The sequence below is a fragment of the Impatiens glandulifera genome, chromosome 4 (assembly GCF_907164915.1).
Source record: "Impatiens glandulifera chromosome 4, dImpGla2.1, whole genome shotgun sequence".
Lineage (NCBI taxonomy): Eukaryota > Viridiplantae > Streptophyta > Magnoliopsida > Ericales > Balsaminaceae > Impatiens > Impatiens glandulifera.
In genome coordinates this window covers 1,691,733-1,708,489 of record NC_061865.1, presented here as the reverse complement: position 1 = coordinate 1,708,489, position 16,757 = coordinate 1,691,733, and the positions used below count along the sequence as shown (strand labels likewise).

General features: G+C 22.8%; 1 protein-coding gene across 1 annotated transcript; it reads left to right on the top strand.

The window, feature by feature from the left end:
• Positions 1 to 13,926: 13,926 nt before the first annotated feature.
• Positions 13,927 to 14,956, top strand: LOC124936617 (RING-H2 finger protein ATL16-like). The gene has a single exon (XM_047477131.1). The coding sequence runs from the start codon at positions 13,994 to 13,996 to the stop codon at positions 14,900 to 14,902; it is 909 nt and encodes a 302-aa protein (XP_047333087.1). The 5' UTR covers positions 13,927 to 13,993; the 3' UTR covers positions 14,903 to 14,956.
• Positions 14,957 to 16,757: the final 1,801 nt, after the last annotated feature.

Sequence of the window (16,757 nt, the reverse complement as noted above, 5' to 3'; positions counted from 1 at the left end):
AAAATAAAAAAATATGGAAAAACAAAATTTATAATGATGTTATATATTTAATTGTGTTTTTAATTTATTTTTTTTAAATTTGGTTTAAATTGTTATGTTGAGACAAATTTCTAAACGGGATAATTTTTAAATTGAAAATTGCAAATTATATTAAAAAGAACAAAAATAAAATTATTAATTTAAAAATTAGAGATAGTTGTATAATTTTATAATGTTTAAAAACTATTTTGTAAGATATAAAATTTAAGAGACTTATTTAAACTGATAACTAAAGTTGAGGAACTTCATCTTTGTTATTTTTTTAACTTCTTAATTAAAATTAATTATTTATAAGCTCCACTCTTAATTATTATTTATTATATATTTTTTGAGGGGTATAGATTAGTTGGGTAGTTGCCCACGTTTTGTCTTCTAGAGAGAAAGAAAGAGAGTGACAGAATCAACATATTAGGCCTCGTTTGGTAGGGCAAATTTTTTTTTTTTTTAAATTAAATTTCATTAAAACCGCGATACAAAATGAAGATTCTGTCTAAAATACAACATTAACAAGAATCTTTATGGATGTTAAGTAAAACCCTAGCCTTGTTTTGAATATGTTGTTCATTACATAACATAGATACATCAATTGTAACATGATCTACAATATATATGTAGTTTAGTTATAAAACAAACACACCCTTAGATTTGTTTAGGTTATTTAAAATGTCAATATCCATCTGACCTATGGGATAATAATCTTTATTTAATTTATTTATTTTAATTTTATAATGAGCAAGAGGGTAGTATGTCCTACTTCTCTTTAACTTATTGAAATTGATGGTTGAAATTTTGAAATGTCTCCATGGACCCATACTACCTCAATCTTTCTCATTTTGACCAAGAAAAACACTAATAGCTTGTTTTTATTATTAGATAAAAAAAATTAAAAATTTTAACCACAACGAATGACCCGAGTGTCCCAGTAAAAATAGTCAACCTAAGAGATAAAAAAATTACGTGTTCGATTTTTTCGGGAACTAGAGGACGATGATGTGTGGACAAGGCGGACGCAAAAATAATTTCTTGGGCTAAATTTAATTATACTTGTACTTTGTTCGATTAAATAAATGTATTTATTAATTAAAACTTTACAATGAAAATGTAAATCGAAAAAAAATATCTTAATAAACACAATTACAAATTTATTTTTGTTGATGAGTTGAGACAAAAGAAGACAATTGTACGAAACTTGTTAAAAAATATTGTAATATTTGTTCATTTTCAATTGTTGAAAATTAGTTTTTAACATAAATTATAAACTATCATTAATAAATTGTCTCTCATTCGATTATGCAAATCAGTCTTCATTGCAGAATTTTTTTTTTAACTAATGCAGTTGCAACTGGTAAAACTAAGGCCTCATAATACATTCGTCGTCTCAAATTACGAATAGCTAAAACGATGAATAAAATCACTAGCGGTTGAGGGCTGAATTGGTGAGTGGTGAGTGGTGAGGAGTCTTTGAACTAACAATCTAAAATCTTTACCGAGAACGGAAGAGCAAAAGAAGATTAACGCAACTAATATAGTTTAGGCTTTTTAGTTTGAAATTAATGAGCTTAAAGATTTTTTTGAGTTTACCCCACTAATATATTATATTATATATAGCATCTATTTGGGATGTGGGTGGGGCTGAAATCTACCACAATCTACTTTTTTTCGTCTGTTTCTGCGTTGGCATCATGCTAGTTCTTCTTTATTAAATAAAAAATAAAAAATAAAAATTTAAAATAAATTTTAAGAACTTGTTTGATTTAAATATTATTTGAGTCAAATTAGCATAATCTTTTGATTGGATAATCTTTTGATTGGATTTAGGTTGACTAAATAACTTTCTTACGTTTAGGGTTATAAAAGGTTAGGTTATTATGTAAACTTTTTAGAAAGATATAAAAGTTTTTTTTGTTTAATAAATTGATTATTCTAATTAGAAAATGATAGTTGAATGAATAATGTATTATTTAAAGTCAAAAAAATGATTTGGGTAAATGTGTGTTTTCAAATAAGGGTGTACGGTCAGATTAAAAAAAAAATAAGAAATGATGGAAAAAAAATTTAATTTGGGATATATAGACCGGTTAAGTGTTACTTTCAAATTTCCATAATTGAAACTTTTAGGATACTCTAATTTTGTACATTTTATTTTTTGTTTGCCTATAGTTACTTGAACCATGTTTGGTTTGAAATAATAACTAAATTAATTAAAAATTATTTCATTGTCTTTTATCTATGACTTAATTCATTAATTAAAATATTAAATTATTCTCTATTTTAATAATAAAAATACATAAAATATATATATATTATTAAAAAAATAAAAATAAAATCACTTAAAATTTACAATATTCAAATTTACGATTTTTTTAATATAGGAAAGTAACATGAAATCTCACGGTCACAACTTTCACTTCCGTTATTATACAAACTAACATGTATCTTGTGCATGTGCATTTGCATGAATAATAATATAAAAATCGTGAAAAAAATATTATGATAAAAATGTAATAGCATTTTTAATTTTATTTTTAGCAGTTTTAAGTTTATGAGCGGGTCAACTAACAATCCGACTCAAGTATTCATTTACTCTCACATTGTAAAACGATCTCTAAAACAATTGATACAGTTTGATTTCTCAACTCAATTAGTTTGACCTTTAGAGACCACTTCTTCTCCATACTACGAATGAAAGGGAAAATGTAAAGACTACCATTAAAGTAGTAAATGCGAGACTTACTATATTCATATGAATTATGTCCCCTATCTCTATAAATATGACATAATTTTTTCATTATTGCTCACTAATAATAATGAAATCTATAGCGCAGAGTCAAAAGAGAATTATGACCGATTAAAAACTATTGATAAATCACTGCGTTCATCAAATTTGGTATTGAATTTGAAATATAAAGTGTTATTAGCCTAGTTGGTTAAAGGGTTGTACTTGTTTTGTTAGGTTACAAGTTTGAACCATATCTATAGTATTTTTAATTTTATTTTTAACCATTTTAAGTTTATGGGTGGGTCAACCTACAATTCGACCCAAATATCCATTTACTCTCACATATATATCCAAATTAACCACAACTCTTTCGACCCGGCAATTCGAACACTTTAAAAATTTAAGCATTATATATATATAGATTAGTGAGTTTTAATCTTTTAAAAATCACTTCTGCCGCTTCAAATATTTTAGTGTTTCAAATATTTTAGTGGAGTTTTAATAGATGTTACTAGTTAATCATTTAAAATCACATATTCTTTACAAACAAAATATAATTAATAATCTTTATAATTCTTAGTCACCACATTTGTTTTTTATCTTTTCAACCTTTTCTTGAAAGCAAATTATATAAATAATTTAAAAAAAGTTTAATATGTAAATAGAACTTTCGTGACTTTTATTTTATTATTGATAATAATTATTTGAATTGATTGAAATTAAGTAATAAGAGAGAGAGAAAAGATCTAGAAGAAATATGAATTAAAATTGATTAGATATGTGGACTTTAATTAGATAGAAGAGAGTTCACTACTTTCCATTCACCTTCCTCCCTCAATATTTCCAATGGTCTCAATTTTATCTTATAAAAGTATTATTGACCATCTTTTTCTTGAAAACGACTTCTTATTTTTCTCATCACCTACCTTTTCATACATATAAATTTATTAGTTTCTATATTCCATTTTGACAAAAAGATACATAATCAAGTGAATTACTATTTCGATCATGATTTTTCTACCCAAAAAGAGAAATATCATATCGGTTATGGACTAATAGTCCATAAGATAATGTCGCATCGGGTCACCCCTTCTAGGGCACCATAAGAGATGAAAAATTAAAAAACAATGCACTGCAAAAAAAAAATTGATGCAATGTCAATATTTTTAATTTAACTTAAAATATACAAGGTGAAATAAAAAAAATAATAAAACATTTGTTTTCTCGACTAGGGTACATAAACTTTAAAAAATTGTTTCATAGTTGCTTACCATAATTCTCTCAACTCAAGTGGTGCGTCTCCATTACACATTACAATTTACAGTTATTAACTTCCACTTTTATTTAAAGCGTAGAATTTGAACTCGTGACTTTTTAATTATTGTAACTAATAAAAACTTAGAGAAAATGACATATTCTAATGAGTTATTTGAGGTGAAGAATAACTCTATTCATTTCATGTTAAGAATGCATGAAATACATTTATTTCTACCTTATGTTTGGAGTTTTTAATATGATGAATTTTTCATTATTTTCTTTGGAAAAGTAATAAAAAAAAATGAATGTTAAGATTTTTATTACTCTGTGTGGAGTTACTTCTTTTTCAAAATATTCCTCTACAGTTATCATAATAGAGTTTATTATTTAAAAAAAAATAATACATCTCATCAAAAGTTATGACTTTCTTCTTTAATTTATATCAATCCATTTTAATTTAATTTAAAATCATCATTACTAACCAAGACTATTCGAATAATATATATACAATAAACCAATTATGAATTATAATAATTATTATTGTTTTATTTAAAAGTCATTATCATATTAAAAATAAATAAATTTGATGATTTTATGGGTTCATTGTACGTGGTCTATTTCAATTGTCACGTTTTTATTTAAATCTTGACTCTCTTTCTCTCTCTCTCTCTCTTACGCATACACAACATTTTTATTAATCACTAACCGAACTATTAACTTTTAATTAATAATTGTTTTAACTTTATTTATTTTTGTTCTAATATTTCCTATTTCAAATAAGACTTTCTAATAAATATCCTCTTTGAAATTGAATATGTTATTAGATTTATATATTAGATGATATATATAGTTAGGTGAATAATAAATTAATTTAATTGTTATTAATTATTAATTATATAATAAATGTAGTAATGAAAATAGACCAGTCTTGTATACGTAATCAAAGACCTCAGTGCTTACGTATATGTGCACAAGGGTGAAGAACCAATGTCACTGTCCACATGCTTTTATTTTTTACAAGAATCAATATTATTTAATATTTTTTTATTTACAATAAGATAATATTATAATACTAACCGAACGGGCCATTCTTTTTTATCCAAGAGATAAAAAAAATTATTATTTGCATATAGAGAAACTCAAAACAAATCTAAAAGTTAAGAAATTTGAATAGGGTAAAATTACTTCATTGGTTCAAATATATAAAAATCATCTAATATCAATAAATTAATTTTATAGTTACAGGGAAGTATTAGTTTAAGACAAAATTCTAAATTTTAGTTAAACTCTAATTCAACAATATTAGAATCACTTCTTAGAATGAGTTGTCTGATTATGTAAACTTTAGTAAAACTTTTATTATTTAAAATTTACTACACTAAAATTTAAAATTTTACGAGTTTTTAAGTAATTTTAATTTAATGATTTTTCGTACAAAAAATATTATTTATTAAATAAAAGAATTAATTTTATAAATATAATTTATTTATTATTATTATTATTTAATTAATTATATATTTAAAAAAGTAGATGTATACAAATATTTAATTAATTATATGTAATAATTTTTAAATAATTATAAATTCTCAATATTAGAAATTTATAATTTAGATTATTTTATTTAAATTATATATTTTTTATTGTTTTAGTTATGAAAATTGATAAACTCAACGAAAAGTTAGCGAAAATAAGTCTACGAATCAACGTGGTATGACAGTGGGTAGGAGAGAAAAAATTTCAAAATGTCCCAAAACGCTTATTTCGGGTCCGAAACAGTTTTAAAATGTTCCGAAACGGTCTTTTCGGGTTCCGAAATAACCATTTTAGAATAAAAAATGAGCGTTTTCAGGATGTGGGGACAATCTGGCAAGCCAGGTCAGATTCATGGACTTACTTTTGTTAATTTTTTTTGATTGAGTTTATTCTTCTTATTTATTCCTATTTAGATATATGAACGTAAGTTGGCTTAATAAAATTTTAGATAACACACAATTTGCCAAAACAGAATCAGTCAGAGTTGGGCTTATACAAAGCAGTTTAGCTATGTTATAACAGGCTTTCTAAATGGCTGTTTGGGCCTATTAGATAAATTAATTTTAATTCAATAAAAAGGCGGTCACACTCATACTGAGTCACAGGCCCGTGAAGTTAATTTCATTTTTTCCCTACAACCTACAGCAAACAAAACAGTTTTTAATATTATTTTCATATTTTTATGTTCTTCCAATTATCCAATAGTTAAAAATCCCAAAATACAGGTAATAATGAATAACCATTAAATCCTAGTTTGGAATGAATATTATGATTGGAAATCATCCCTCCCTTAATCACTAAGTTATTAATGTTAGATTGAATGTTGAAAATGAAAAACAAACAGAGCTTAAGAGAAGAACATGGTTTAGCAGTAGTCAGATCGAGTCAACTTTGTATAGTAAAATAAGAGGACAGTTTTTTATATATTTTTTATTTTATAAATAATTATTTTTTATTAAATTAAATAAGGGTTACAAATAATAAATTATAATTGAGGTTAAATAATAGAGATTTGTAAAAATTAAAATTCTATTAAAATCGTCAAATCATCGTTCAATTTATTTACGTTTCATAACAATGAGTAATAAATGAGATCAAACCGAATAAATCAAATATCTACCTAATATTTTAATTAGTAATGAAATTTTTTTTGATAAATGTTTGGTAAGCAAACTTCAAAAAAAAGTTGAGTCGAATTATATTTAACATTCTACCGTTATGGTTTAAAAAAATGAGAAACTCATATAATTCATTAAGACCAACTCCAGCCGATATCAATACCTAAACTTAAAACCCCTTTTTTCCTCGAACCGATACCAATAATCAAACTCAAAATGGGTTTTCCTTATATATGCGTTTGCACGGTTTATGAAACTCAAAATTTTATTTAATTTTTAAATTTAACCCTTATACTTAATTTAAGTTCATTTTATACATCAAACTTATTTATATAATTTATTATTTTAATTTATCTATATAATTTAATTAATTTATATAATATTTTTTATATAACATAAATTTATAATAATGTTTAAAAAAAATATAATAATGTTAAAAAATTATAATATAATATTTAAAAATTTATCTCCTTTTTATTTGTAAGAATGACTTTTAATTTAGTTTGTGTATTGTAATTTTTAAATTTTTAATGAATTTTTATAATTAATTTATAATCAAATTTAAAATAATTAGGTAATATTAAAATATTATTAGTGTAATTTATAAATTGTAAAATATATAAGGTGATATTAAAAAGTTATAAAAGTTATTGTAAAGAAGAATATTATTATAATATTCTTTTGGGTTTAAGAATGAGTTTTTCAGTTTGAGTAGAATTACTATTTGATATGATATTTACACCAAAATGAGTTTGAAAATGAGTTTTTTGGTTAGACATGATCTAAATGATACTAGTAAAAGAGTCTTTAGATTAAAAATATTTTTCAAAAATTCGATAACATTATTTCTTTTATTGCAAAAGAATTAGACGAACATAAACTCGAGAAATTATCACCAATACTATTAAAAAGAATAAGTAGCTAACCGGTAGTTCACGGTCCACCAAATATTTTTAAATATTATTCAATCTGACTAAATAAAATAACATACTTAACCAAAAAAATACAAACCATACACATTTCAATACTAAAAATTTCATAAAAAAAAGACAAGGAGCATGTTTTTTTGTAACTTTTTTGAATTTTTTAGAGTGAAAAAGTGGAGAAGAATTGGAAGGGTTAGTTTGGATGATATGACTTGAATAGTAAATGGACAGGATTGGACTCCTCCTAGTCATACATACACATATAAATCCTTAACGTGTGGAGCATCAATGTTTCTAATTTCATTATATTTTTTAACCATCAATCTTTTTCATATCAGAGATTGTTTCAATCACGGGGGCTAATTTGCAAAGATATATAACTTATCATGTCCAAATTTTGTGAGTTATTTGATTTGATTTTAGTTTAATTATATAATAAATGTCAAATTAGTTGAGATAGATTATCATGGTTGGTTAAGGGATTATGGCCTTCTTCTGTTTTGGGTTATTTAAATAATTCAAAAAAAAAATCAATTTCATTCTTTTTCTTATTTATTAAATTAATAAATTTATTAATTTAAATATTAAAATATATTTTATTTAAAATTATTAAATTTTAATTTATTTATATATAATAATACTGTTTAAATTATTTTATTTAAAAAATATTAATTTTTTTTTAAATTATTACCGATCATTATTTTTCTCTCTTCATATTATTTAAATAAATTCGGCCAAACAAATCTATGTTAGTCTTTTTTTATTAGAAATATATTAATTTGTTTTTAATTGATGAATTAAATGAATTTGGGTTATTGAGATATAAATGAGAGGTGATAAAAAAATTATTTTGATATAATTAAATAACTATAACTATATATATATATATATATATATATGAAGATCTATATATATAATAAAATTATTACCCTATTTTGATTCACCATTGATTAAAATTGTTTTTATGGGATAAGTTGATTAGGTTTCACACTTTATTATCTAACTTATTTGAATCAAAATATTTAATTAATTTAATTTCCCTTTCTTATTTGTTATATTTTATGTATGTTTGGTTTTATTTATTTATTTATTATAATTTTTGTAAGTTTGATATTATTCTTGAAATTATTTTCAGTATTTATGTATATATCATTTAATAATGGTAGATTAGTTGTTGTAATCATAAAGATTAAACTCAATTAAAATGATTTATTAAAGTACAAAAGTTATTGGCTTATTTAGACATATATAATAAATATGAGAATATATTTGTGTAGAAGCAAAAAATATCATTTATTATTTCGTTGATATAAACGAAATAATAAATGAGTATATTAAGGCTATGTCCCCAACCCATATAAATAGTCTACCTAATTTGTTTATATCATCAGACAAAAGATTTATCTTCATCTCTCAAGAACACTCAGAAGTCAAGAAAGTTATCGATAGAGGTTGAAAGACTTAAACCTCATCCACATCAGACATTTCGATCCAAGTCTAGATCCAGAACAAGAAAATTCAAAATCAAGAGAAGATATGAAAAATAACGACTTAATGAACTATTTTTCGTTACATATTCAAGTATATTTTTACAACTTATATTTATCTCAATTTATTGATATAGATTATTAAGATTATAGAACTAAAGATTAAATATATATAGTTTAAAGATTATAACAATTATTTGTACGTGAGAAATTATTCTTTCTTATTTTTTTCTTAAAAAGTTTGAATAGTTAATAAAATTATTGCAATATTTTATTATATAATTTTTAATTATTCATATTTACTTAATCATCTAAGACATAATGATTATTTTTAGTTTTTCTTTATTGTATTATATATATATATATATATATATATTATATTTTAATTTGAATTCTTTAGTTAAGTAAATGAATCAAATCAAATTTAAGTTTGGTTTTAATTATTTAAAAAATATTTATTGATCGTGATTTTGAGTAAATGTTTTTTTAATAAAATAATTTTAAAATATTAATATATAATATTAAAACACTTTTTTTTTAAATAAGTAATATTTTTTAATATTATAGTTAATTAATTAAATTATGTTATTATAAGAGTATTGATTAAATGAAATTGATTTATAGTTTGATTTTTATTTTATGAAAATATTTTTGTAATTTTTTATGTTATTATAAGAGTATTGATTAAATTTAATTTTTTGAAATCAAACAAGGCCTTGACTCAAATAAATTACGGACCAGCGGCCGCACCAACTTTCTGACCCTTCACATTTGAAGTTAGAGCTTTGTTTGGAACCAAAATAAGGTATAGTCTGTATAGAAGATAAAGATAGATCAGAAACACGGGATTCCAATCAAGGTATAAGAGAGAAGTTTGAATATTCAAACAATGGTATCGTAATGGAGTCTTTCTCACTCTTTCATTGACTTAGGTTCTAGGTCTTGTTTGGTTAGTAATTTTAAGATTCTTTAAATTATTTTGCCAATATATTTTATAAATTAATATTCTACAAATAAATTATTATATTTTATAAATTAATATTCTATAGTATAGGCTTTGTTCGTATTGGGGTTTTTGAAAAAAACTTAGAGAGGGAAAAAATGATAATTTTGAAGAGTTGATGATTACTTTTGATAATAAAATTTAAAGTGTATTAATATATATTAATAAAATAAAAAATAATAATTTAAAATAGATAATATTTTAATATTTTGGTTAATAAAATTAGTGATATAATTGTTGAAAAGTGATCATTAAAATTTACCGTTTTTTTTTTAAATCAGAGAGAACCAGGTTATACTTGTTTAGAAACACCTTGAACTGAGTTAATACTTATAATTAAAATATATTTTTATCTAAATCAATATTTTAAAAAATAAATTTAAAATAATATTTTTTTGGAAACTCAAAATCCAGCTATTAAATCTTAATCGTTTTCAAATTTGGGTCATATTTAACTTTTCAGTTTTATTTAATATTTGTAACGACTAATTCATGTTCTTAGAAAATCACTTAGAGCATTAGTTTAAAGAATATATTGATTCAAGATTAAATATTTTAGGTTACTAAAGTTTTTGATATATTAAGTAAGTCTTTTCTATCTAATTATTTAAGAGAGTAAATTTATTATTTAAAATTTATTAAAAAATAATAATAATTTTGTATTTTAGTTAATAATTTAAATGAGTAAATTAGATTTTGAATTTTGAATTTATTGTAAAATAATTCAAAATTATCCATATCAAACAAGGTTGTGCATCTAAAAAAAAGTGAATTTATTAAGAGCATGTTTAATTTTTATGAGTTTTTGGATTTTATCTGGATTTTGGATAAAAATCTTTATTAATTGACTTTATTTTTTGTAAAATAAGTTTTTTTAAATTTGATTACCATTTTATCTTTTAAATAAATTAAATTGAAAGATAATAGAGAATGTAAAAAATTAAAATAAAACCAAATATCAAACCAGCTCTAGTTCATTTGGGTCTAACATATGAGATTTCAACTTTTCTCAACAGATTTACCTTTTTGGTAGGAATTTTGGAGAATTTTTACATCCAAGACAAAGTTATGATTTTAAATTTAAAAACTTTTAAGAAAATTTACTCCGGTTACAATCATTTTGGGTCACCCGAACTACAATCCAAACCGTTAGAATAGATCCGCATATGTGAAATTAAAATTATTTGTGTCACAAAACTAACCATGTTAAAATTTCAGACTTTTATTTTATTTTATTTTTTAAATAGTGACAGTAAAATCAGATCTGCATAAATTTAAAGAATAATATTATAATTAAAGCAAATTTGATAGACAAAACTACCAAATTATTCTCTTAGGGAATCAATGAGTACTTAATTAATGCAATCAAAAACTAATTATATTATGTATGAACATTAATCAAGTTGTTGTTGTTGGTGAAAGGATTGCCAGCTAATTTTAATCAACTTAAACCAAAATTATAATTCTCTCTATATTTCTTGAAAGCATCTATCCAACATATTATTATGATTGATGAGGAGATAATGTTGTTATTATAACAATCAATTGATAATATTTATTATAAGTATGATTATCAAAATAACTTAATAAAATAGTTTAAAAGTGAGAGTATAAATGTTGAATCGTGCTAAATTTATGAAAAAATGATAATGATTATGAAAAAAAACTATATGAATGATGTCCTTGTGTGATTTTCATTTCATTATTTTTATATTAAGTATTTTCGATTGCACCAATGATGCATTGAAGTACAATGATATTAATTTTATTTGTGTGTTTTTTTATATATATTTAGAGATACAGAACTAATATATAAATTAGTTAGAAACTTCAAATTTTTATTTGTTTTAATATAAATATAAATTCATATAAAAATGTTTTACAAAGTATTTTCATTTCTACAAGTGCATAAAATGAATTAAGGATACAAATATAATGATAATGAATATATTGATCACATTTAAAATTATCAACTAGAATAAACCACAATCTCATATAAATTGTTATAATAGTTTTAGTGAATAAATTATTATGTAAAAAATTAAACATATTTAAGCATCTAGTAACAATTTAAAACAAATAAATTGAAACCATTAAATATATCAATATACTTTACCATTAAACATGATGTAATTGAATAAATTAAAGTTAATATAATTAAGAAAGAATCAAATTAGCAAATAACTCTTGATTGAGAAAAGTATATAAATTTATATTATTATATTTGAATACTAAAATTAGTTAAACAACTTAATATATGTTATTTTGTTTGGTTTTATTTATTTAAATAATTTAAATTCAAAAAATATATTTTTATTTTTTAAATAACTAAGTTCATTAAATAATATATTAAAATATTTTTTATTTTAAATTATTATTTTGTATTTTATTATTATATATTAATATATTTTAAATATTTTTATTAAATATATTTTATATCTAATCAAAATTACTAATAATTATTATTTTTAAATAACTTAAATTATAACGTGAACTTAAATTTAATTTTAACACATAATTGTTTAATTTTGTATGTTATAATAACACTATTATAATACATTATTTGTACTATGTTTTATAAAAAATGTTTTTTTTAAGAGTTTTGTGTGTATGAAATGTATCTCCAAAAGTGTAGTTGGTAACAACCAATCAGAAAGTCAGGTTGGCAGGAAAGTCTCTATCTGGCTCTGCAGAAAACTTTTCCTATTTTAGGTCTTATTTGATTAATATTTTTGTGCTTATTTTATTAATTATTTTATAATTATACTAATTTTATTGAATAAATTGAATTATTAATTTACTATTTCTTCTAGCATTTTTTCCATTATTATATTTTCTTTCTCATTAATACCACTCAAAATAATTATTAATAAAAAATCAATAAATTAAATACTACAAATTATACCTAATTTATTAATAAATAAACTGAATCAAAATAATCATAATTCCTAATTAATCAAAATAGTGATAGGTGTTTGAGATTGAATTTATTGAAAATTATTTTATTTTACTTTTGTATATATCATTTGAATATCATAATAAATAAAATTTTAAAATAAAATCTAATTAAATATATTTTCATAAAATATATTATATTTTTCATTCAAATTTAAGATACATGAAGTCTTTTAAATTTTATCTATCGTTAATCTATTTAATTTAATTGTGTTTTGTTTAAAAAATTTTTACTTAAACTTTTATTACCAAGTCATCCCAAAATGTTTTTTTTTATTAGATCAAACAATTTATAACTACACGAAAAGATGACCTGAATCGAACATAAAAAAAAATCAAGTTAGAATCGAAATTAGGTGAACATCAACATGTTTAATTTTATTAATAATCTTGTCAAAATCGAATTGACCATAAATGAGTGATCCGTTAACTCGTTTATAATTTCTTTTGAAATGTGAGTTCAAGTTGAATCAATTTAATCAGGGAGATACAAAATAAACATTTTAAATTCAAGTTAGAAATTTAAAATTATGTTAGTTTCACTAACTTAACTCGTACAAACTGAATCATGAACCTAATTTTTATATATCAAAATACTAAAATTATATTTTAATTAAAATTAAATTCTTATGATAGATAAAAAAAAAGTTAGGTGTATTTTCTTCCTAAAAAATATTTAAAAAAAAAAAACCAATTAAAAAAAGATCACACTAATTTAATTATTTGAATCATAATATAAACGAATATTTTCATAAAACAAGTTTTCAAACCATAATCCATTTTTTTTTTAAATACAAAAACATGTCAAACAAGGCCTTAAATGCTTTCATCTTCCCTCAGAAGGAAACTTTCTCTAATTTTCTAACCTTCTTCTTCATCAAATCTCATTTCTCTGAACCAAACCCAGTTCATCCTTTCTCTCTCTCTCTTCAAAACTCATTTTCTCCGGCGGCAACATGGATCCAAAACATCAAACTCCGGCAACATCAAATTCAAGTTTCCCCATCCTCGCCGTCGCCATCATCGGAATCTTAACCACAGCCATTTTACTAATCGCTTATTACATCTTCGTCATCAAATGTTGTCTAAATTGGCATCGATTCGATCTCTTAACCCGTTTTTCCTTCTCCACTCGCCGCCGTCACAGACCACCCATCTCACTCTACTCACCTGGAATTCAAAGACGAGGTCTTGACGAATCCATTATCCAATCCATCCCCACTTTCGATTACCCAAAAGATGGAATCATCTTCAAAGAATGCGCCGTCTGTCTTAATGAATTCCACCCAGGAGAAAAACTCAGAGCTTTACCCAATTGTGGACATTTATTCCATGTTGATTGTATTGACGTTTGGCTTCAAGGAAATATCAATTGCCCACTTTGTAGAACTAGCATTTCAATCAATACCCATCATCATCATATCCCGTTCAATCAAACTGTTTCTGTTTCAGATTCCGATCAGATCTCCGGCGCCGGCGGCACCGACAATGATGAAAACTACGTTGTGATTGAATTGGAACGGGAAACTATTTCACCGGTGATTAGTCCACAGCCGAAACTGAAATCAAAGAAGCTTAATCATGTGTTAAGTATGGGAGATGAATGGATTGATATGAGAGAGAAAGATGACCGGTTTTTAGTACAGCCGATGAGACGGTCTTTTTCTATGGACTCTGCTTCAGACCGGCTACTCTGTTTAGCGGTTCAGGGTATTCTACAGCGCGCCGGCGCCGGTGACGGCGACGGAGAGGTTAACGGCGGCGAAGGGTTTCAGGGAAGTAGAGTTAGAAAATCAATATTTTCTTTTGGACATGGGAGAGGATCAAGAAATGCAATTTTACCTCTTTCTAATTTGGGTCCTTAACAGCCATGTTTTTTTAAATTTTTTTTTTTTTTAATTTTTTATTAACAGTTATAGATACTTTATTTAGAAACAAATATGTTATTTAATGCTCTTATTATAGATATAGATTATGTTATATTATTGTTTAAGATAATTACGTGATATTTATAAATGAAGTTATTTCTAATGTATAAAATGCAAATAGGTTTGGTATTATTACATCTTATGATATGATCTTGTTGGCCTTGTTTGGAAATTGGGTTGTTGAGTTTTGAGTGATATATATTTTTTTTAATTTACTTAAAATCTATTTTTCTAATCATTTTATTAAAGTTCAATTTATATAAAATAACACGGTGAATATCTATGTGCACATATTTTATTTTTCATATTATTAAATAAATAATTGGCAACATAAATCATAACCATTAATTAGTTTACATGAGTATGGGTACAAGAAACAATTTTTACACTAAATATGATTTATTGTTTTGGCACAATATATAATTTTTAATGTTATTTTTTTTTAAATCATGAGTTTTTTTTTAGGTAATTTGATATCTCTAGGTTAAAAATTATTGTAAATATTTTAAATTAAAACTCAAGTTTTAAGAAAAAAATATAATTAATGACAACTGTATAAAAATTGACTTTAGATTAAAAAGCTTGTGATTGATGTGCCATGGTTGATTGACAATTTGAGCACATTCCTTGGAGCTAGTTTGTTTTGAGGCAGAAGTTTTATTTATTTATTTAAATTATTAGAGTTTGTTTGGTTGGAGTTATTTAAAAAAAATATTAAGTGGTGTTGATTTTTTGGTAAAATTTATAAGTATTAATATATGATGATGAAATTATTAATTTTTAAAATAAATTATTTTAATATATTGATTAATAAATTAAATTATGTGATTGATTAGAGGGTTAATAAAAATTAAGATTAAACGTATTTTTTTTATTATATATATTAATCAAAATAAAATCTGATTATCTAAATTTAGAAGATACAATATTATTTAACTTAATATATATTAAAATTAATTATATAATTATTTAAATAGTGTGATAATATATATAGATTAATGAAATATAAAACAAATAAAATATAAACATATGCCGGATAAATTAAGAACAAAAGTATATATATATATATATATATATATATATATATATATATATATATATAATAAATTTATATGAAATAAAATAAAAATTGCTAGTCGGTGATTTTTTTTTATTTTTTTTTGGTGATATTTTGGTTAATTGTTTTATAATGGTCTTGTTGTTAGATTTATTAATTATATAATTTTATATTTGATTGAAAGTCATCTAATATATTGTAATTTTGTTGAGGATATAGTTTGATTTATTTTGCTTTAAAACATAAATTTTGATCTATTATAGTTTATATTTTCTTATGTTGTTATTGTTAGTAATTTAATACAGTTATTATTTCGGAATCAAAATAGTTAAGTCAATAATTACCTGTAATTCTCATTAATAATAATATTATATATAAAAAGTTGATTGTAACGAATTATTTTATTTTGTCCTTCTCGTGGGTGAGTAGACAAGAAGAAATTAATTGATTGGATATGCTTTTCATTTTAGGGTTTCAAAGCAACCACCAATTTTCTTTTAGATGTCATAATTAATCATAATCAAGGTAGGGTTTGCAAATTGTCAAAATTTTCATTTTAATTAAAATATAATTGCTATAATTAAATTATCACTAATAACACTCTATTTTAAAATTGTTCGGTGGTTACGTAAAATTAAAAAAAATAACAACTATAATCAGATATTATTTTGCCAATTATTTAATCAATCACATAATATAATTCATTAGTAAATAAAATAAAATATTATATATTTT